The sequence below is a fragment of the Thermobia domestica genome, chromosome 11 (assembly GCF_964235325.1).
Source record: "Thermobia domestica chromosome 11, izTheDome1.hap1.1, whole genome shotgun sequence".
In the NCBI taxonomy this organism is placed as follows: Eukaryota; Metazoa; Arthropoda; class Insecta; order Zygentoma; family Lepismatidae; genus Thermobia; species Thermobia domestica.
The window spans coordinates 77,520,111-77,537,932 of record NC_137464.1 but is presented as its reverse complement, the minus strand read 5'-3'; the positions used below and the strand labels follow the sequence as shown (position 1 = coordinate 77,537,932).

At 37.7% G+C, this 17,822-nt stretch overlaps 1 protein-coding gene across 1 annotated transcript in view; it reads right to left on the bottom strand.

The window, feature by feature from the left end:
* Nucleotides 1–17,822, bottom strand: part of LOC145663603 (uncharacterized) — a 177,523-nt gene that overhangs the window by 46,137 nt on the left and 113,564 nt on the right. Inside the window, exon 3 of the mRNA XM_081729712.1 lies at nt 15,185–15,321. Coding sequence (XP_081585838.1) covers nt 15,185–15,321 — 137 coding nt within the window. The remainder of the gene's footprint in view (nt 1–15,184; nt 15,322–17,822) is intronic.

The following is a 17,822-nucleotide window of genomic DNA, read 5'->3' as shown; positions in this document are numbered from 1 at the left end:
CCAACCTTGTCGTCAGCGACCCAAAATGAGATATGTCAAAGCATCTCGGGGTCGATCCCGACAAGCCTGGACATCTTCAGGAATGTGTCCAGGCTTGTCGTTGACCAACCTTGTCGTCAGCGACACAAAATGAGATGGGTCCAGGCTTGTCGGGATCGACCACGACAAGCTTGGACACCCCAGGAATGTGTCCAGGCTTGTCGTCGTCCAACCTTGTCGTCAACGACCCAAAATAGATGTGTCCAGGCTTGTCGGGATCGACCGCGACAAACCTGGACACTTGAGTAATGTGTCCAGGCTTGTCGTCAATGACCCAATTTGAAATGTCTGTTCTAACAAACTCTACCAGTTAAGGCGTTTCCAGTTCATACATACATGCCCTTCAATATAGAGTTGCATGGCTCGCATCTATATCGCTATTGGGTGATTCTCGCCAGTCAGCTACAGCCCTCTACTAGAGGATTTTCGAATTATTTTAAATTTATTTATCTTTTATTAAAAGAGATTATTATTATTTACAAAATTTTCGTTTTACTTAAAAAATTACAAGCAATATTTAGCAATCGTTGCAATATTTCCGCCAAAAAATCATGGTAAGTACGGACCGTGCGACTCTGCCGTGAAAGCCACGTTTTCATGCACCGCTGACTCTAGGGGCGCGTTCTTAAACATCGATCAGGTTAAATGCTTTCTTTGATCAGGTTAAATGCCTAGTGTTATGAAATTTTTTTCGTGAAAACGCTTATTTCGTTACGGGAGGTGAATCAATTATTAGCATGAGTAAGCCTACACTTCGCAAAAAAATTTGGACTTTTTTGATGAACAATTATGGAAGTGAGTTATTTGTGGAGATCATCTGGTGAGCAATCGTAAGCAAATTAAGTATATCTGGTTTCTGGAAGACTATCTGATAGAACAAGGAATATCTAAAAAATCATGATCGATGACCATGTAGAGCATTTTTGTTTGTGTGCCTCTTAGTAGGATGTTCAAAAGCTGAGAACGGGGTTCGTCTTAAAGAGGGCCGTACCCAGGATTTGTTTGAGGAGGGTATAGGCCATATTTAGAATATTTTGAGGAGAGTTCGTTGGGAAACAAAATCGGACCAAGGGAAGGCGGTGAAATTCCCTCTTAATAGTGCGAAAATATAGAAAAACGAAAAAAACACAATTAAAAAGAATTTGATGAACTCCTCTCTGTTACAAGAGCTTAATAAATAAGCAATTATGAGCTATTGATACGGAGGAAGGGGAGGGGGTAAAATCGGATAAGGGTGTAGCCGGAAAGTAGAAAAGAGGGTTATTTAAAAATGAAAACGGACGAATCAAAACGAAATTTCCACAGGAAATGACCAAACATATTTTGAACATTACAACCTGTTACTTCGCAGGTGTGTATATGTGGGTGGGGGGGTCGGATAAGGGTGTAGCTAGAAAATGGAAAAGGGGGATCTAAAAAAATTAAAACTGACGAATCAAAACAAACCTTTCACAGGAAATGAACAAATATATTTGGGGATTACGGCCTATTGTTTCGGAGGGAGCGGGGTAAAATCGGATAAGGAATAAAATCGCAAGAATACAAAAACGGGGTTGATCTAAAATTGAAAACTGACGAATCAAAACGAAACTGGCACAGCAAATGAACAAACATATATCGGGGATTACGACCTTTGTTTCCGAAGGGTGTAGCCAGAAAATGAAACAGGGGTGATCAAAAATGGAAACTGATGAATCGAAACGATACTTTGACAGGAAATGAACAAATATACTTCGAGAATTAATGTTGTTTCGGAGGAAGGTGGAGTGGGGGGGGGGTGAAATCAGATAAGGATGTAGCCAGAAAATGAAAATGAATTATCCAAAAATGAGAACTGACGAACCTAAGTAAAACTTTCAGAAATTTATCGCGAGGTCTACTGTTCGAAGAATCTTAATATTAATTAACTTAGTTTAACTTTGTTCACTCCAAAGGTGGTGCTCCAAGCAATTTGACGTGTGGGGCTTCAAAGCATTTGTTTTTGACTGCACTTCGATGTTTCATGTGCAAAACTAGTTTTGAAATTTCATAATTTAATTTTAAGACATTTTTATAAATTAACAACAGCATTTTTGAGAGTGGCGGGTGAACAGGTTCGTAATGTCTTGAGTCACAGGTTCATAACCATAACCCCGTGCCAAAAAATATCACAAATACCCAAATGACCTAACATAAAAAGCTAAAAGGGCATTATCGTTAACAAACTAACGTAAAAGATGTGTTAGTAAAAAATATGACATACCCACAACAGTTTTACAGAGACATGTAAACCAATATAACGTGAAGTCGAATACTGTAAAAAAAAAAAAAAAAAAAAAAAAAGAAAAGAAAAGAAAAGAAAAAAAAGAAATGATTATTGATAAAATTGTGGAGTGTGCAGAGTAGGGTTATTCCCTACAAGAGTATGACATAACACTGATGAATTAAAGATATCTTAACAAATAATGGAAAACATTTCCAAAGTTCAAAAATAATTTGCTCGTAAGTTTTCTTCAACGTCATTCCGAAAAATCTCAGATATCGATTTCGTGTGTGGCTATCCTGACGTTCCAGATGTGTTCGATTTCCATTTTGGGTAGGTAAAAAGGAAACTCTCGCAGCCAAAGCCTTACTGTAAGGAAATGATGATAATTCATGTCAGTTGCAATGCAATAGGAAAGTAACACAAAAAAATTAATGCTTGTTCCTATTCACCCACCTGAATAGAAAAATCAACATTTAAAAAAATAAAAATATATAACTAAGGAAGAGTATTTTAATTAATTATTTGTAACAGTTTCATTGCCTCAATAAAGACTGTCATTTTAGACCAAAACTTTATTTTCATTGGCCAACTAGTTCTAAAATAATTTGGTTCAAATTTGCGCAGTGCTGACCCCACGGCCATCACTCAGGTGGAAATAATTGCACATGGTATTGGGGCAGGCTCAGGGTCGCAAGGTCTGTCACGCCAGTGATACATATATATATATATATATATATATATATATATATATATATATTCATATTAAAAAGTAAACTGCCGATGTGTCTGAAACGGAAAGTTTTCAATGAATGTATTCTTCCTGTTTTGACATACGGAGCTGAGACATGGATACTAACAAAATCAGACATTCACAGTCTGCAGACTACACAAAGGAGCATGGAGAGATGTATGCTCGGAATAACCCGAAGAGATAGGAAAAGAAATACCTGTATCAGTAAGATGACAGGAGTGACGGATATTATTGCGAAAATAAAGGGACTGAAGTGGCAGTGGGCGGGACATATCGTAAGAAGAACTGATGGTAAATGGACAAAGGCAGTTCTCGACTGGATACCTAGAGACTGGAAACGCTCAAGAAAGCGTCCTAATACAAGATGGAGTGACGAAATGAAAAAGCACTGTGGAATAGCATGGAAAAGAACAGCAGAAGATAGATGGTTATGGAGAAGAGCTGGAGAGACCTTCATCCAGCAGTGGATCGAACATTGGTTGAAAATGATAATGATGAAATTATATATATATATATATATATATATATATATATATATATATATATATATATATATATTAATATTAATATTAATATTAATATTAATATTAATATTTAAAAACTATATTTCCTCAATGCATTATATCATTGTAAAATGTGCTAAACTGCACAAGAATTGCTAGGAATGATGGATTGCTGATACAACAGGTCCAGGGCCTGCACCGAACTTCCCTACACCGAATCTTCCATATCCCCGCAAAAATACCATTTCTTGCAATTTGTCCTATTTTTAAAGGACGGTAAAGTCCCTGGACCTCAGAACCTTCATCTATATTTCTAGGTCAAATGGCTAAAGCTAGAAACACCAAAGACAAATGTTGATTATGATGAATGGGAATGAGAATGAGAATTAGAAATACGATATTTGATATAAAAACCTTTCACCAAACGAGTATTACGAAAATAATTTCTTTAAAAAGCTCATGAAGTCGCCATCTTGAATCCAATATGGTGGATGAGAATGTATTTCACAATCGCTGGGATAGAAATACCAAATGAAATACACATATTGATTATCAAGATGTGATAACGAAATGATAAATAAAATGTGAAAAAGTCGTTGTCTTGAATCCAAAATGGCCTCCTAAAATAAAAATCGAAGGTACTAAATTTGGTAGAAATGTTCAAGAGAATGGGCAGGTAAAGGGAAGAATACCAAATGTAGAAAAGTTCCCATCGTGGATCAGTATGGCACCCTGAATAAATAACGAAAGTATATGCACAAACCAATAAATGGATGAAGGCAGAAACACTGAATTTGGTATAAATGTGCATTATGATGACTACGTAAATGGAATAATATGAAACTTTGAAATGGTTTTCATCTTGGATTCAATATGGTCGCAATCACGAAATAGGAACTTTTTCCTGTATATGACTTTAATCGAAACAACTACTAATTGGCATCTGAACCAACAAAATGAAAATACAGAAAAAAAGCGAAGATATCTGCTTACATTGTGCGGAAATGCTGGATACTTTGAAATTGTATGTACGGTTGCCATATTGAATTCAAGATGACAACATTTTCAAAGTTTCCAGTGATGTCATCCTAAAATTTTAGATGGGTATACGCTCTGACATTTATTACACACTCTATAGATGCGGTATATAGACTTTATAAATTTTAGGAAGCCATACAATGGTGTCTCAAAATTGAAGGTGAGTATACGCCGAATACCCTCGTATTCCCTCCATTACATTCTTGGTATTATCCAATTTACCTAATGGATTTACCAATTTATCATAGTGCACATTTATACCAAACTCTGTGTTTGTATAGCTTCAGCCATTTGGTTTGTGCATATACACTCTTCATTTTATTTAGGCTGCCAAATAGGATCCACGATGGCAACTTTTTCAAAATTTGGCGTTGTTTCTTTGACTTGCCTATTCTCAAAAATATTTCTACCAAATTTGGTACATATAACTTCAGCACTTTATACATATATCTTTGATTTTTATTTAAGGAGGCGATATTGGATTCAAGATGACGATTTTTTCATACTTCATTGCGTGATCACATATTGATAATCAATATTTGTATCACATTTGGTGTTTCTATCCCCAGCGACTGTGAAATATATTCTCGTACGCCATATTGGATTCAAGATGGCGACTTCTTGAACATTTTTATTATTCTTTTAATGCACGTTTGATGAAAGGGTTTTATACCAAATATCGTATTTTTAGGTTCAGTAGTTCGGGCTGTGCATATACTGTGCTTATATTTTAGGAGTCATATTGGATTCAGGATGGAGACTTTTCCCAAATTTATTTTCTGTTTCTAACCTCCTCGTGATGATCATTATTTATACCACATTTGGTGTCTCTAGCCTCAGCGTCTAGGCTCTGCACTTTTATGACAAATGCTTTCGGCCACCATATTGGATCCAAGACTTAGGGAGGTGATAGGGGAGGTCATTCTAAGCAAAAATGTTTATGTGAACATATAGGGTTTCGGAGATAGAGGTTTAGATAACTTTTTGCATCTTGCACTTGCCCATTCTTGTTGCAAACATTATAGCACACCCTGTAGTTAGTCGTACATTACATATTATAGCTTGTTTTAAAGCTAATGAAACAGGCTTTTAGGAAGTCTGCAATTTGTCTCAATACTGCATACAATAGGGAAGTAACGGAGGTTTTTTTTTTTTTTTTTTTTTTTTTTTTAATTCTCTTTGTAACACAATTTTTCACTGTTCTTGAGTAGAAACTGTCAGTAGAGAAACTGTTTCTGATTTGGGGAAAACTATACACAGGTGTCAAGTTGTTATCTTCTTTAGAAGCTGCAAACATTTCTTACTAATCGGTTTATTTGTTAAATAATGTCTTCCACTGGAAACAACCAATTTTGCTTGTTTAATAATAATAATAATGATTATAATTTCTTCTCTTATTTTAATTGTTAATGTTATTATTGTCACAATTTTTATTGTAACTTGTATTCCTACGTAGAAATGTAGAGCTTTCGTATGTTTGGGAATAGTATTGTATTTCCAGTTTTGTAGAAAAACGGCTTATTAACCAAGTAACGGTTATCCTTATATATAAAAATGATTGTATGTATGTATGTATGTTCCACATCTCCTCCTAGACGGTTGAACCGATTTTAACCAAACTTGGCACAAATATTTCTTGCTACTAGACAATCAACACTGTCGGGGTTAGCCACCCTATACTCACCCCGTTGCAGAGGGGGAGGGGTGGAACACTACACAATGCTTTTTAAATGGTGATATAATGGCATAAATGGTTTTAATGAATTATCTTAAGAACGGTTCGACATATTTAAACGAAACTTGGCCCACATATAGCTTATAGTCTGGCGAATAATAATGTTGGAGTAGAACACCCCTAGCGCGTCCAGGGGCGGAGGTGGAGGGAGTGAAATATAAATAATGGTATAAATGGTTTTTATGAAATATCTTAAGAACGACTACACCGATTTGAACGAAACTTGGCACACGCATAGCTTATAGGCTGGCAGATAATAATGTTGGAGTGGAACACCCCTAGCGCGTCCAGAGGCGGAGGTGGAGGGGCTGAAATGTAAAATTTGTCGAAAATGACCAATATTAGTGTCGTTTATATAGGTTTTGACTTTGAGGTCACTTAGATCAATGTTAACACTCCAAACGCCGTAGTAGTAGTAGTAGTAGTATTAGTAGTAGTAGTTGTTGTTGTTGTTGGAGTAGTAAGTAGTAGTAGTAATAGTAGTTGCAGGTAGGTGTAGTAGTACTAGGTAGTTGTAGTTGTAGTAGTACTAGTAGTAGTAGTAGGTAATTGTAGTAGTAGGTAGTAGCAGTAGTAGTAGTAGTAGTAGTAGTAGTAGTAGTAGTAGTAGTAGTAGTAGTAGTAGGTAGAAGTAGTAGTAGTAGTAGCATAATGTAGTAGAAATAGGTAATAGTATTCCAAAATATTTTTAAGAAACTAGATCTCCCCGTACGAAGTCGGGCGTTAAGGCTAGTAACCTTTAAAAAATAAGAAAATACTGGGATAAACTGCATGTAACATAAGACCAACTACAGGGTGGGCTATAATGTTTCAAACAAAAATCGGCAAGTGCACCACGAAAAACGTTACCCCCATCCCTATCTCCGAAACGAAGGGGAATAGACCCTATGTTTACATAAGCATTTTTGCTTAGCATGACCTTCCCGATCCCCCTTCCCCATCACATCCCAAAATCTTTGCATTTCCTCACCGGACACCGTGTATACATTATAATATACTTATTGGAAATATCAGTATAATATTTCCAATAAGGGTGATGTTCGTATCAGAAGTGATATTCGAAAAATCTGCATAGAAATTTTCTAGAATTTCTGGCATGAGGATCTCTAATAGTGGATTATCACTTGTTCTCACTTTGTGTGGGGTAGGATACATTAAAGAGACTGTTTATGTTGTTCCACTGCGAACTACCGTGGATGAAATGGGGAATCAGTATTTTGCATATGGATAATACTCGGGAAGAAGAAGAAGACTAGATCCACAGATTCTACTCTATAGCGTCTCACGGTGCCCCCTACACTATCTATCTTCTTACGTAAACCGAATTTGAAAATTGTTCTTCGTTCCAAAGATATTTTGATTTGTCAAATTAAATGTACATAAAAACCCTGTATATAAAAAGTGTTTACCTTTTTTTAACTTTATGAAAGTAATTTTTAATGCTGAAATTGTATTCATACCGCATTCTATATGGTTATTACTTTTAACAAACATTAAGAAAACACCAATAGCTCAATACCCGCGAACTTGTACTGTACCTTTTCATACACACGCACAAATATATTCATTTTCACAAAATTTATATTAAAATGGAAATATTTTTGGTAATAAAGAACAAAGCAACTTTATGGAGCCTGCGGTGCTACTTTCCGGGGTATTTATCATCTCCCGAACCTGGAAACGGAACGAAACTTTCTGGTGCATTCACGCAATGCTGCTCTTTCAGCGCTAAACAAACTTATTGCTACGTGCTTTGAATGCACCAAATCGGCCCATTGGAATGTGTCCAGGCTTGTCGTTGGCCAACCTTGTCGTCAGCGACCCAAAATTAGATGTGTCCAGGTTTGTCGGGGTCGACCCCGACTAACCTGGACATCATTAGGAATGTGTCCAGGCTTGTCGTCGACCAACCTTGTCGTCAGCGACCCAAAATGAGATGTGTCCAGGCTTGTCGGGATCGACCACGACAAGCTTGGACACCTCAGGAATTCGTTCGAGTCTGGCGCAAGAGGATAAATTGAGAAGTGTCCAAGCTTGTCGTTGTCCATGCTTGTCGTCGTCCAACCTTGTCGTTGTCCAACCTTGTTGGGAGCGACCAAAATTAAGTGTCCAGGCTTGTCGTCGTCCAACCTTGTCTGCGTCCCGTTTGAATACATCAATTTGCCCGAATTGGAAGCGATTCATGCAGCTGATGACAAGCAACTGCAGTAACTACCAAACATCTTAAGTAGTGATTTCACTTTCATCAATCTTCAGCCAACAAGCATGGATGCTATATACTCGGCGCTTATTATTGTCACCAAAGAACGTGCATGAAACAAGCAAAAAGCGTGCCTAGTCACGTTCGATCAGCGTTTGTATGCTAAAGCGTGTGACATTGTAGCAACATGTAGAAATGCTTATGAATTACCATCGATGGTTGTTAGACTTGTGGCTTTCCACACATTAATGTCATTTATGGAAGCAGTTCCATATATATTAAAAGTTAGTGGCATTGAAGAGCTTTGGTCTTGTGTGTATGCTAGTAACTCCATTCCATAGATGACGTAAGGCCATTCTTATGCTCGTGCTTTGCGAGCTCATTTTTTTAACACAGTTAGCAACTGAATTCTATATATTTAATGAATTAGACCCCACTGATGAGTTTGTACGTGAATTGCGAAATTATTGTATTTCTCTAATGACTCAAGAAGGTACCGATGCTAATGTAGTTGTTCAACACTCAAATATAATCAAGATTGCAAATGACCTGAAGTTATTCATGGACACCGCTACAGAAAAAACGCCGTACCTCTAAGTTATTTGCTCTGTACTTTCAGCTCATAGAAATTATGCATCTTTTCATTCGTGCCGAAAGAACTGGAGACTTGAACCTTCATCTTCACAGCATACGAGAAATGTTACCATACTTCCATGCAGCTGGACATCTGTTGTATACCAACTACGCACATCTATACTTATAAGAAATTTGCGGTGGATGATGAAATGGATCCTCATGAATTCTAGCTATTTACACGTGACGGTTACTTCACTATTCGTAGGAAAGATATATTTTGGAGTGGTATATGGTCTGATATGACAATTGAGCATATTTTAATGAGAACAATGAAGGGTAGTGATGGACTGGCCCATGTGAGAGGCATGACTGAAAGTGGGTCATCCACTCATCTAGACGGGTCTAGTATGCCAACAGCATGCCACTTACGAGAATGTCTTAAAAATGATTAAGCAAAGATAGATATGAAATTCACACTGATTGGCATGTGGAACTGTACCAAAACAATGAATCGCCTCATATATTAAATATAGAGAAATTCTTGCGATAGTTTTGCCAGCATTCTTGATTCCCTTCATATCCGGAGCTCGCGTCCCTAAGTATTGACATGGTAGATAATGAAATGGTCAACTGTGATAAATATAAGAAAATCAGATTGGCTGCTACGGAAGGAATGTTTGGATAGAATTTTGGAAATGTGAAACTTAAACAAAAAGATAGAGTAATCCCACTATCCGCAATGCACAATGCAGTGCGCATTCGTGATGAGGTACTGGCTGTAAACAGCATGCTAATCTTCAATCGAATTATATGCGTAGGGAAGTCCGAAGAAGAACTCCGACAGTGTTTTGCTTACGAGCTTACATCCTATCCAGTTTCTCTTTTTACAGAAATGTCCATGAGGAAAACGAAAAATTCTGCTTTGTATCACATGTTTGAATATCGGATAGATTCTAAAACTCAAATTGAAAACAGTTCGTACGTTATAGATGGAGGCTGGCTTCTACATCATGTTGTTTGGCCACAACATAGAACATACCTTGATCCAACTCGTATATATCCTATGTACTCACATACTTTGGAACGAAAGCAACAGTTATTTTTTATGAGTATTGCACTGAAAACCGTACAAAAGCCGCTGAACGGGAACGACGTGAGTCAAAGGTTGATTGAGTTTTGGTATTGAGCTCCTCCGTGGAAAAGTGGTTAGCGTATGCGCCTTTGGCGTGAGAGACCCGAGTTCCACTCCCGGCGGGAACTCATCTGGTTCGGATTCCACGTTAATCAGTAGGTCCACGTCTCATATAGCCTCTCTGATGAACGGGACGTTAAACTCAAAATCAACTCAACTCAGTTTTGGTATTATTTACAAATGAAACCGTATTATCAACTACAAAAGATAAATTCTTCGGTAACTGAAAAAATAAGGATTATTTCACCCGTGAGTTGATGGTTCATTTGACAGAAGCTGGAATTCAAACCCAACAAGCAAGTGATGCTGACGCACTTATAACTAGAACCAAGGATGGTTTAAAATAGAGGATCTACCCATACGTATCTTCATTCTATGAACTCCTCAACGAAGCAAAAAACAACCGCCGAGCATCGTCTGAACAAGCACGTCTGATTGGCTACTCTCGTTTTCGCCATGACTGTTGGCTCGGAACATTGCGATCTTAGTGGTGTGGAGCGAGCTGAGTAGGTGTGGAAAAACTGTTGAGTTGAGTTGATTTTTAGTTTAGCGTCCCTTTCAGCAGCGAGGCTATATGAGACGTGGACCTACTGATTAACGTGGAATCCGAACCACATGAGCTCCCACCGGGAATCGAACCCGGGTCTCCCACGCCAAAGGCGCGTACTGGAAAAACTGTGACGTATGGCTTCACGATTTCGTTGTATGGGCAGATCCTCTATTTTATAACTCCTTGGCTAATACTGCTGTAGCCAAGTCTTTAAATCCTTGTAGGCACGTCGTAGTAATTGGCGAGAATGTTATTTTAATTATTTTGCTTGCACAAGGTAATAATCAGTACATCACATCACATCTCGACGTGGAGAAGAAATGACAAAATAATTTAATACTAAGAAGTTGCAAGATACATAGGAAAATGTACTAATTGTTTTGCTCATTTACCATGCAATTACCATCATGTATCGCCAGGAAAAGGAAAAGGCATTGCGATTATCTCAAAACCAGGAAGACTTATGTCGAACCATTGAACTTTTCAACCACGATAATGCTAGTGTACAACCTCTGGTTGAAGCTGGCACATCATTTCTATTAACACTCTACGATTGTCCACCAATAGTATCTTCATTGGATGAACTCCAGTATCATTCATACATCAGTGCAGTAAGTCGCTGCCCTACTCACAACGAAATGCAATTAGCAACATTGGCACCCATCAGTGATGCTGCAAAAATCTATCTTGAGAGCATATCATCAAGTTCAATTGTGGCGTGGAAATGATTCGCGAGCGACTGGATATGGATGGAAAGAATTATGAGGTATTCTTGTACCAGCAAGAATGACCAAAGAACCCACTCTGTGTAATGTCACGCATTTAATATCCTGTAACTGTGAAAAGGGTTGTGATCGTATGTGCGGTATCAGAAAGCACGAATTGTGTGCTCTAATTTATGTCGTCAGTGTTGAGGAATTGGATGTATGAATGCAGAACCAAAATATGAATACCATGGAGATGAACGAGATAACAATGATAATCTCATTGATTTCTAATAAAATAAGTCTAAATGCTAGTAGGAATACTAGTAGGAAAATTGCATTCTAGTTATAAACAAGACATTTAAAACAAAATTACATTCAAATGACTATTGCAGTTGAGAGTGATTTTAAATGTGTGAATTACGGTTTTCCCATGCAAAGCAGACTACCAATTTCTGTTACTTTCTAATGCTGTCAATAAATATTTTTTGTGCTATATTACGTGGTGTAAAACTGTGTGTCATAAAAACTCACTCCATTGGGAAAATTACGCCACTTTCAAAGTAAATTAATAATTATAATTGCGAAAACGGCGGTGGAGTTTTGTTAACATACGAATAATTGTCAGTGTTACAAATTTTAAACAATTTATATGAAAATCACGTTCTGTCCGGAATTTTGGATTTTACGTTTCTTCCACAGATTGGGCTTGATTGATATGTGTTAGCTCGTTCGATTTTACGTTTCTTAAGATTTCCAATGATATATAAGTTTTGGTTCTGTGTAATAACAGAAGGTGACTAAAGCCGTGAAAGTGAATGTCACCTTATGCACTTTTGTACAGAGAGGTCAGAAAGTAATATTGGTTATCATTTTTTTCTCAGCTTGTATTGCACCAAGTTGTGCCATTGTTGGCTATGATTTAGATAAATATTAAGGACATCTGTTGGTGTTATTTTGTTGATGTGCAATAACTGTCAGTGTTGCAAATTTTTCATGATTTCTGAAAATATACCTTTTTGAAATAAAAAGATATTTTCTTCTTCCTCTTCTTCTAGAAATTTAGCATGATGGGGATATATGTTGTTTACTTAGATTGTGTGTCCTTCAAGCTTTCCAGCAATATATGATTCACGGCTTTGTGATAATTAGAACGGTGGCTAGAGGAATAAACGTCAAGGGTGACGATTCCCATAAATTTCTTGTCGTCATCAAAGGATGGCAGACATTTTTCAAAATTGCGGGAAAAGCTACAGTGGGATTTTAGGGGACTTTTAGTATGTTATTCCTGACACATTCCCCTACTTCCATACCAATTTTTAGCTTGTTACTAATTTGTTCCTTTCTTGGCAGAAAAATGAGCTATCTTTACTGGACTACACCTCACGTGTGCAATATCTCGCTTGAATGGGGCGTGGCGACCATTTGAAGATCAGTACAAAGCATGCTCCGAAACACCAGAAATCGTGGACAAAATAGGAAGCTACGATAGAATTGTTTTGAGACGTGATATATAAAGGTTTAAAAGTTAACTGAACACGAATCTGACATCAAATGTTTACAAATCAAAATGACGGATCCAACATGGCGGAAACAAATTACAAAAAAAGCGGATCCCAATTTCAGATTATGGATCTGAAATGCGTATATAGATATATTCGACGTCGCTATGTATGAATTGGATACCGCAAGTGTAAAATTCAAAATGTTGGATCCAAGATGGCGGACAAAATGCAAAACACTGCTATCGAACTGAAAGTCGGTAGTTAGAGGTTTTCGTGGTCGCTGAGTACGAATCCAATGTTAAAAATGCAAAATACAATATGACGGATCCAATATGTCGGACAAGAAGTGCAAAAGTACAGAATGGACATATGCATATCAAAAGGAGCCTGGGCTCCGTCTCGATTTGGAAAAGCACATCTCGGTCTCAAATTAGAGATGAGATCGAGATTAGTTTCGTTGTCGGTATCATCCCTACTAATGAGATGGACATTTGTCATACATACGGCTCTCAAGTGAACACGTCATAATGTGAAACCAGAAAGACAGTTGTGGAAGCATGTTTTAAACTCCAACGTGTACTTTTCACTGTCATTGTTCGGATCTTCAGATGGTATCTGGAAATAATCGCAATATACCCTTCAGGCGATATTCACGCGAGATGTTACAGATGTAAAGTGTACTCGGTGTGCGCTTTTAAACGATATATTTCACATGTCGATCCCTGCGTATCTCTTCGGGCTCGGGGAAGGGAGTTGGTAGTAAAATAATTATTGCCTATAATTGCAATCTGTTCATATCATAAAACTTACATGTGCGTTACAAAACCTGCCCTGCATTCCTTGCCTCAATTTTGGCATGACTGTATAGCAAAACACGCTCCCTGTTTATTGTAAAACATTACCTGCATCATTATATACTATACGTAAGAATCACATATGTCAGTACTGCACATATTTTTTGCATTTTGCGTCCGCCACATTCGATCCGTCATATTGCATTTTGTACGTTTAACATTGAATTCGTATTCAGCGATCACGAGAACCTCTATCTACCTGCTTTCAGTTCCATAGCAGTATTTTACATTTTGTCCGCCATTTTGAATTTTACACTTTTAGCATCTGATTCATACACAACGACGTCAAGTATCTCCATATATCTGATTTCAGATTCATAGCATGTTTCTTTGTAATTTGTGTCCGCCATGTTGGATCCACCATTTTGATTTGTAAACATTTGATGTCAATTCGTATTCAGCTACCTTTTAAACCTATATATACCACGTTTCAAAACAATTACATGATAGCTTCTTATTTTGTTAAAGTTTTCTGGTGTTTCGGAGCGTGCTTTGTTCTGGTCTTCAAATGGTCGCCACGCCCCCTACAGGCCCCATTCAAGCGAGATATTTCACATGTGAGGTGTACTTAGTGTGACCTTTCTAATGATATATAACACATGCAGATTCCCGCGTACCACTTCAAGTACCTCCCTTATAAGCGAACGTTGCACCCATCTTGCACAAACACGACACATTTTCAGGCGCTCCTTAACAATTCCGTTCTATATTGCTACATCAACATTCAGTTTAGGTGCCAATTCATGAATCGATAAATGTCTATCTTCTTTTAGCAATGTCTCTGCTTTTACACTCATCATTCAGTGACCTTGATAGATACCCACTTCTCATCGAATGCTATGTACTTGTATGTTGATTTTCTAACTTGAATTATTTCTTGTCTCAGTCCTCTTAACGTAGAAAAGTATTGCTCCTTATATTCCGATATTTTCCTAAAATTAAATTGATCTGCCAGTATTTTTCTATCTTGGGAGATTAATTTTGTTAGAAATTTTGAAATATGTGAGAGAAAGCTTATCTTTCTGTAATTGTTGCATTTCTCAGCACTTGCTGCTTTTGGTATTGTTATTGTCTTGCTATCCTGGAAATCTGGAATCATCTTCCCAATATATAGTTTATTTTAATACGGTAATTAGGAGCTGTAAATTACAATATAAAAAGAAGATATTGGTTCCAGCCTTTACTTCTGTATTACACAATCATAACTGTGGCTACACCTCTTCAGAAAATAGGAATATTTATGTAACGAAACACTACGGTAGTAAACACATAAGAAAAGATAAATAACTTACCTGTATCATATTTACAAGAAAGACTGCAAAAGTAAGAAAAGCAATTGTTGTCAAAGCTGATTCGTTTGATGGAAATTTCATCATTCCCTGAGTTGTTCTAGCTTCTCTAGTTGTGAATAGACTTCTCGAAGAGAACTCTAGAAATAAAGACACATCTTAAAAATTAGACTAACTTTCGAAATGCAAAATTGAATTTATAAAATACATCACTAGCCTATACTATTTGTCAGTCGTTTATATATTAGTAATAGAAAACATTTAAAAATTATAATATTTCATATCGCGTTTGACCCTAGTCACAGTAAATTCAGTTTTTCTCTTACCTCCTTCGCGCGTCGTTCTTATGCCAAGACTAATCTAATTTTTATGCTGTTCTCCGTCTTGGCGTGAAGTCGATTTACTAGAAAGGTTTGGTTCCGTTTTAAAAACTGGACTGTAATCATTACTGTAACCTAAATGCAGTATGCGGCAAAACAAACAGTACTGAAATTCGCGTACGGATGGCAGGCAGATGCAACATGGTATGAGCTGTGAGCGCCACACGTGTGCTCAGTCGTGTGTGGACTAGCGTAGTGTGCAGTTGGCGCAAATATAATGTTACTTACAACCATAGGCGGAACTATGGAGGGTATAGGGGGGCATTGCCCCCCAACTTTAAAAAAAAAATAAAATTGCCACCTATACGATACTTCAATTCATATTTGTATTTACCGTGCCCCCCCTCCCCCAGCAGACAAAAGGTCTGGCCCCAGGAGACAATTCCTAACTCCGCCCATGCTTACAACAGAGGAGAAGGTGTTTATTGACGAGCCCTATTTCCGCTCATACGGTGTGCAGCAGCATCTCACTGCAGGAGATGAGCGCCTACGTCTACTATATTGCTCTGGAGCTATGGCATATGAACATGAAGTCTTCATTAGTAACATATGGTTCAGTGATGAAAGCCATGTGTACCTTGATCGCTACATCGATCGCCAGTTGATTATTGATCCATTCTTGCATCTTTTGCGAGGTTTCCGCCGCACCAAAAATTTGTCATTACAATAACAACGGATGCAGAAAGAAGGGGCTACCGCCCACATTACAACTGGGTCACTTGTCCTTCTGCCCACAAGAGTTTGGACATCACTTGATTTCCCTCAAAATGGATTTTCCATATCCTTTCCACTCCCCTGGCCTCAGGTCTCCAAACGCCTATATATGGAGTATGTTGAAGGAAGCAATTTTCCGAACAGATAACCCCCTACCAGTATACCATAGTTCAGAGAGAAAATTCGCTCATTCTTTTGTCGTTCCAGCAACCCGTGTTCACTAACATGTCCATCGATCTATAGGACCACTATGAAGAATTTGCTCGATGTAATGGACAACATTTTGAACACATGATATGCAGGCACGAATCTTCTTAAATTTACAATATGGGTTGAGTAACGTTTAGTTGACATCCATTTGACAACATTTATTATGTTCCATTATGTTGTACAACAAATAAATAAATAAATGCCAATGATGTGATTTTCGTACTGTTTGTTTTGTCGCATAATGTAGTAACGCATGAATACGGGGCTCCCTTCCAGTTGATTCTGAACGTCTTGATATTCGTCAGGTTGTCGATTTAGCGTATCCTAGACTTTTAGCGTCGTTCTATGGATCCCAGTATACCACTGGGATACTTCTCAATCAAGATGAACTTCATGTACGATCTGATGTTCAAGACTGCATATCTGGCTGGTCTAAACCTATCCGTTTTATGTCCTCCTGAAATAATGCGAAGAAGTTCACAATCAGTTTGGGAAACGCGATCATCAAGATCATGTGCTTGGCTACAAGCATTACCATCACACACCTTATGACTACACCTTTCCAATGAAAGTTTTTGTATTGAAATTGCACTTCGTCTAGAGATAGATATGAAAGAATCTCATAACTGCTCTAAATGTGATGCGCCAACAAAACAGAATGGTCCAAGTATCTCCGTAAGACATGTGAGACATTCCAACGTGAATGACATTATATGGAGAGCACTTACATCCGTGGAAGTTTCATCTTTCGTGAGCCAGAGGGATGTAGGCGATCTAACGGCAAAAGATCTGATGGTATTACGCTGGTACAATAGAAGAGGGAGAAGATTCTTCTCTGGGTTTTTATCTGTTCTTACACTTTCGCGTCATCTAACTTTACTCTTACTTCATCACGAGAATGAGCTACTGCAACCTGCAGAGAATGTGAGAAAAGAAGAAAATGTAATAATCTACTCGATAGATACATATTCGTGACCATATTACTTGGGGCCTGAAGATCTCAATTTCATCAAAGAAGTAGGCTAACGTATTGCACAGGTGACTGGTGACAATCATGCTATTGGTTTTCTCCTATAACATATCAATATAGTAGCTCAACGAGGTAATGTGGCTTCTATTTTAGGAACATTACCTCTTGACATATTATTAGAAGAGGTTTTTCTTCTATAACTGTGCAGAGTCTGCTAGCGTCTTTTCCACACTCCTACTTTCTTGTAAGTGCTTTGCTTTGTGTTTTCACTGTGCAATTGCTGAACGTCTAGCGGATGTCCCACTTCGTTCCATAAACGTGGACCTATCTCTGTACGTGATGTATTAGATTTTCTTTTATTCATGAA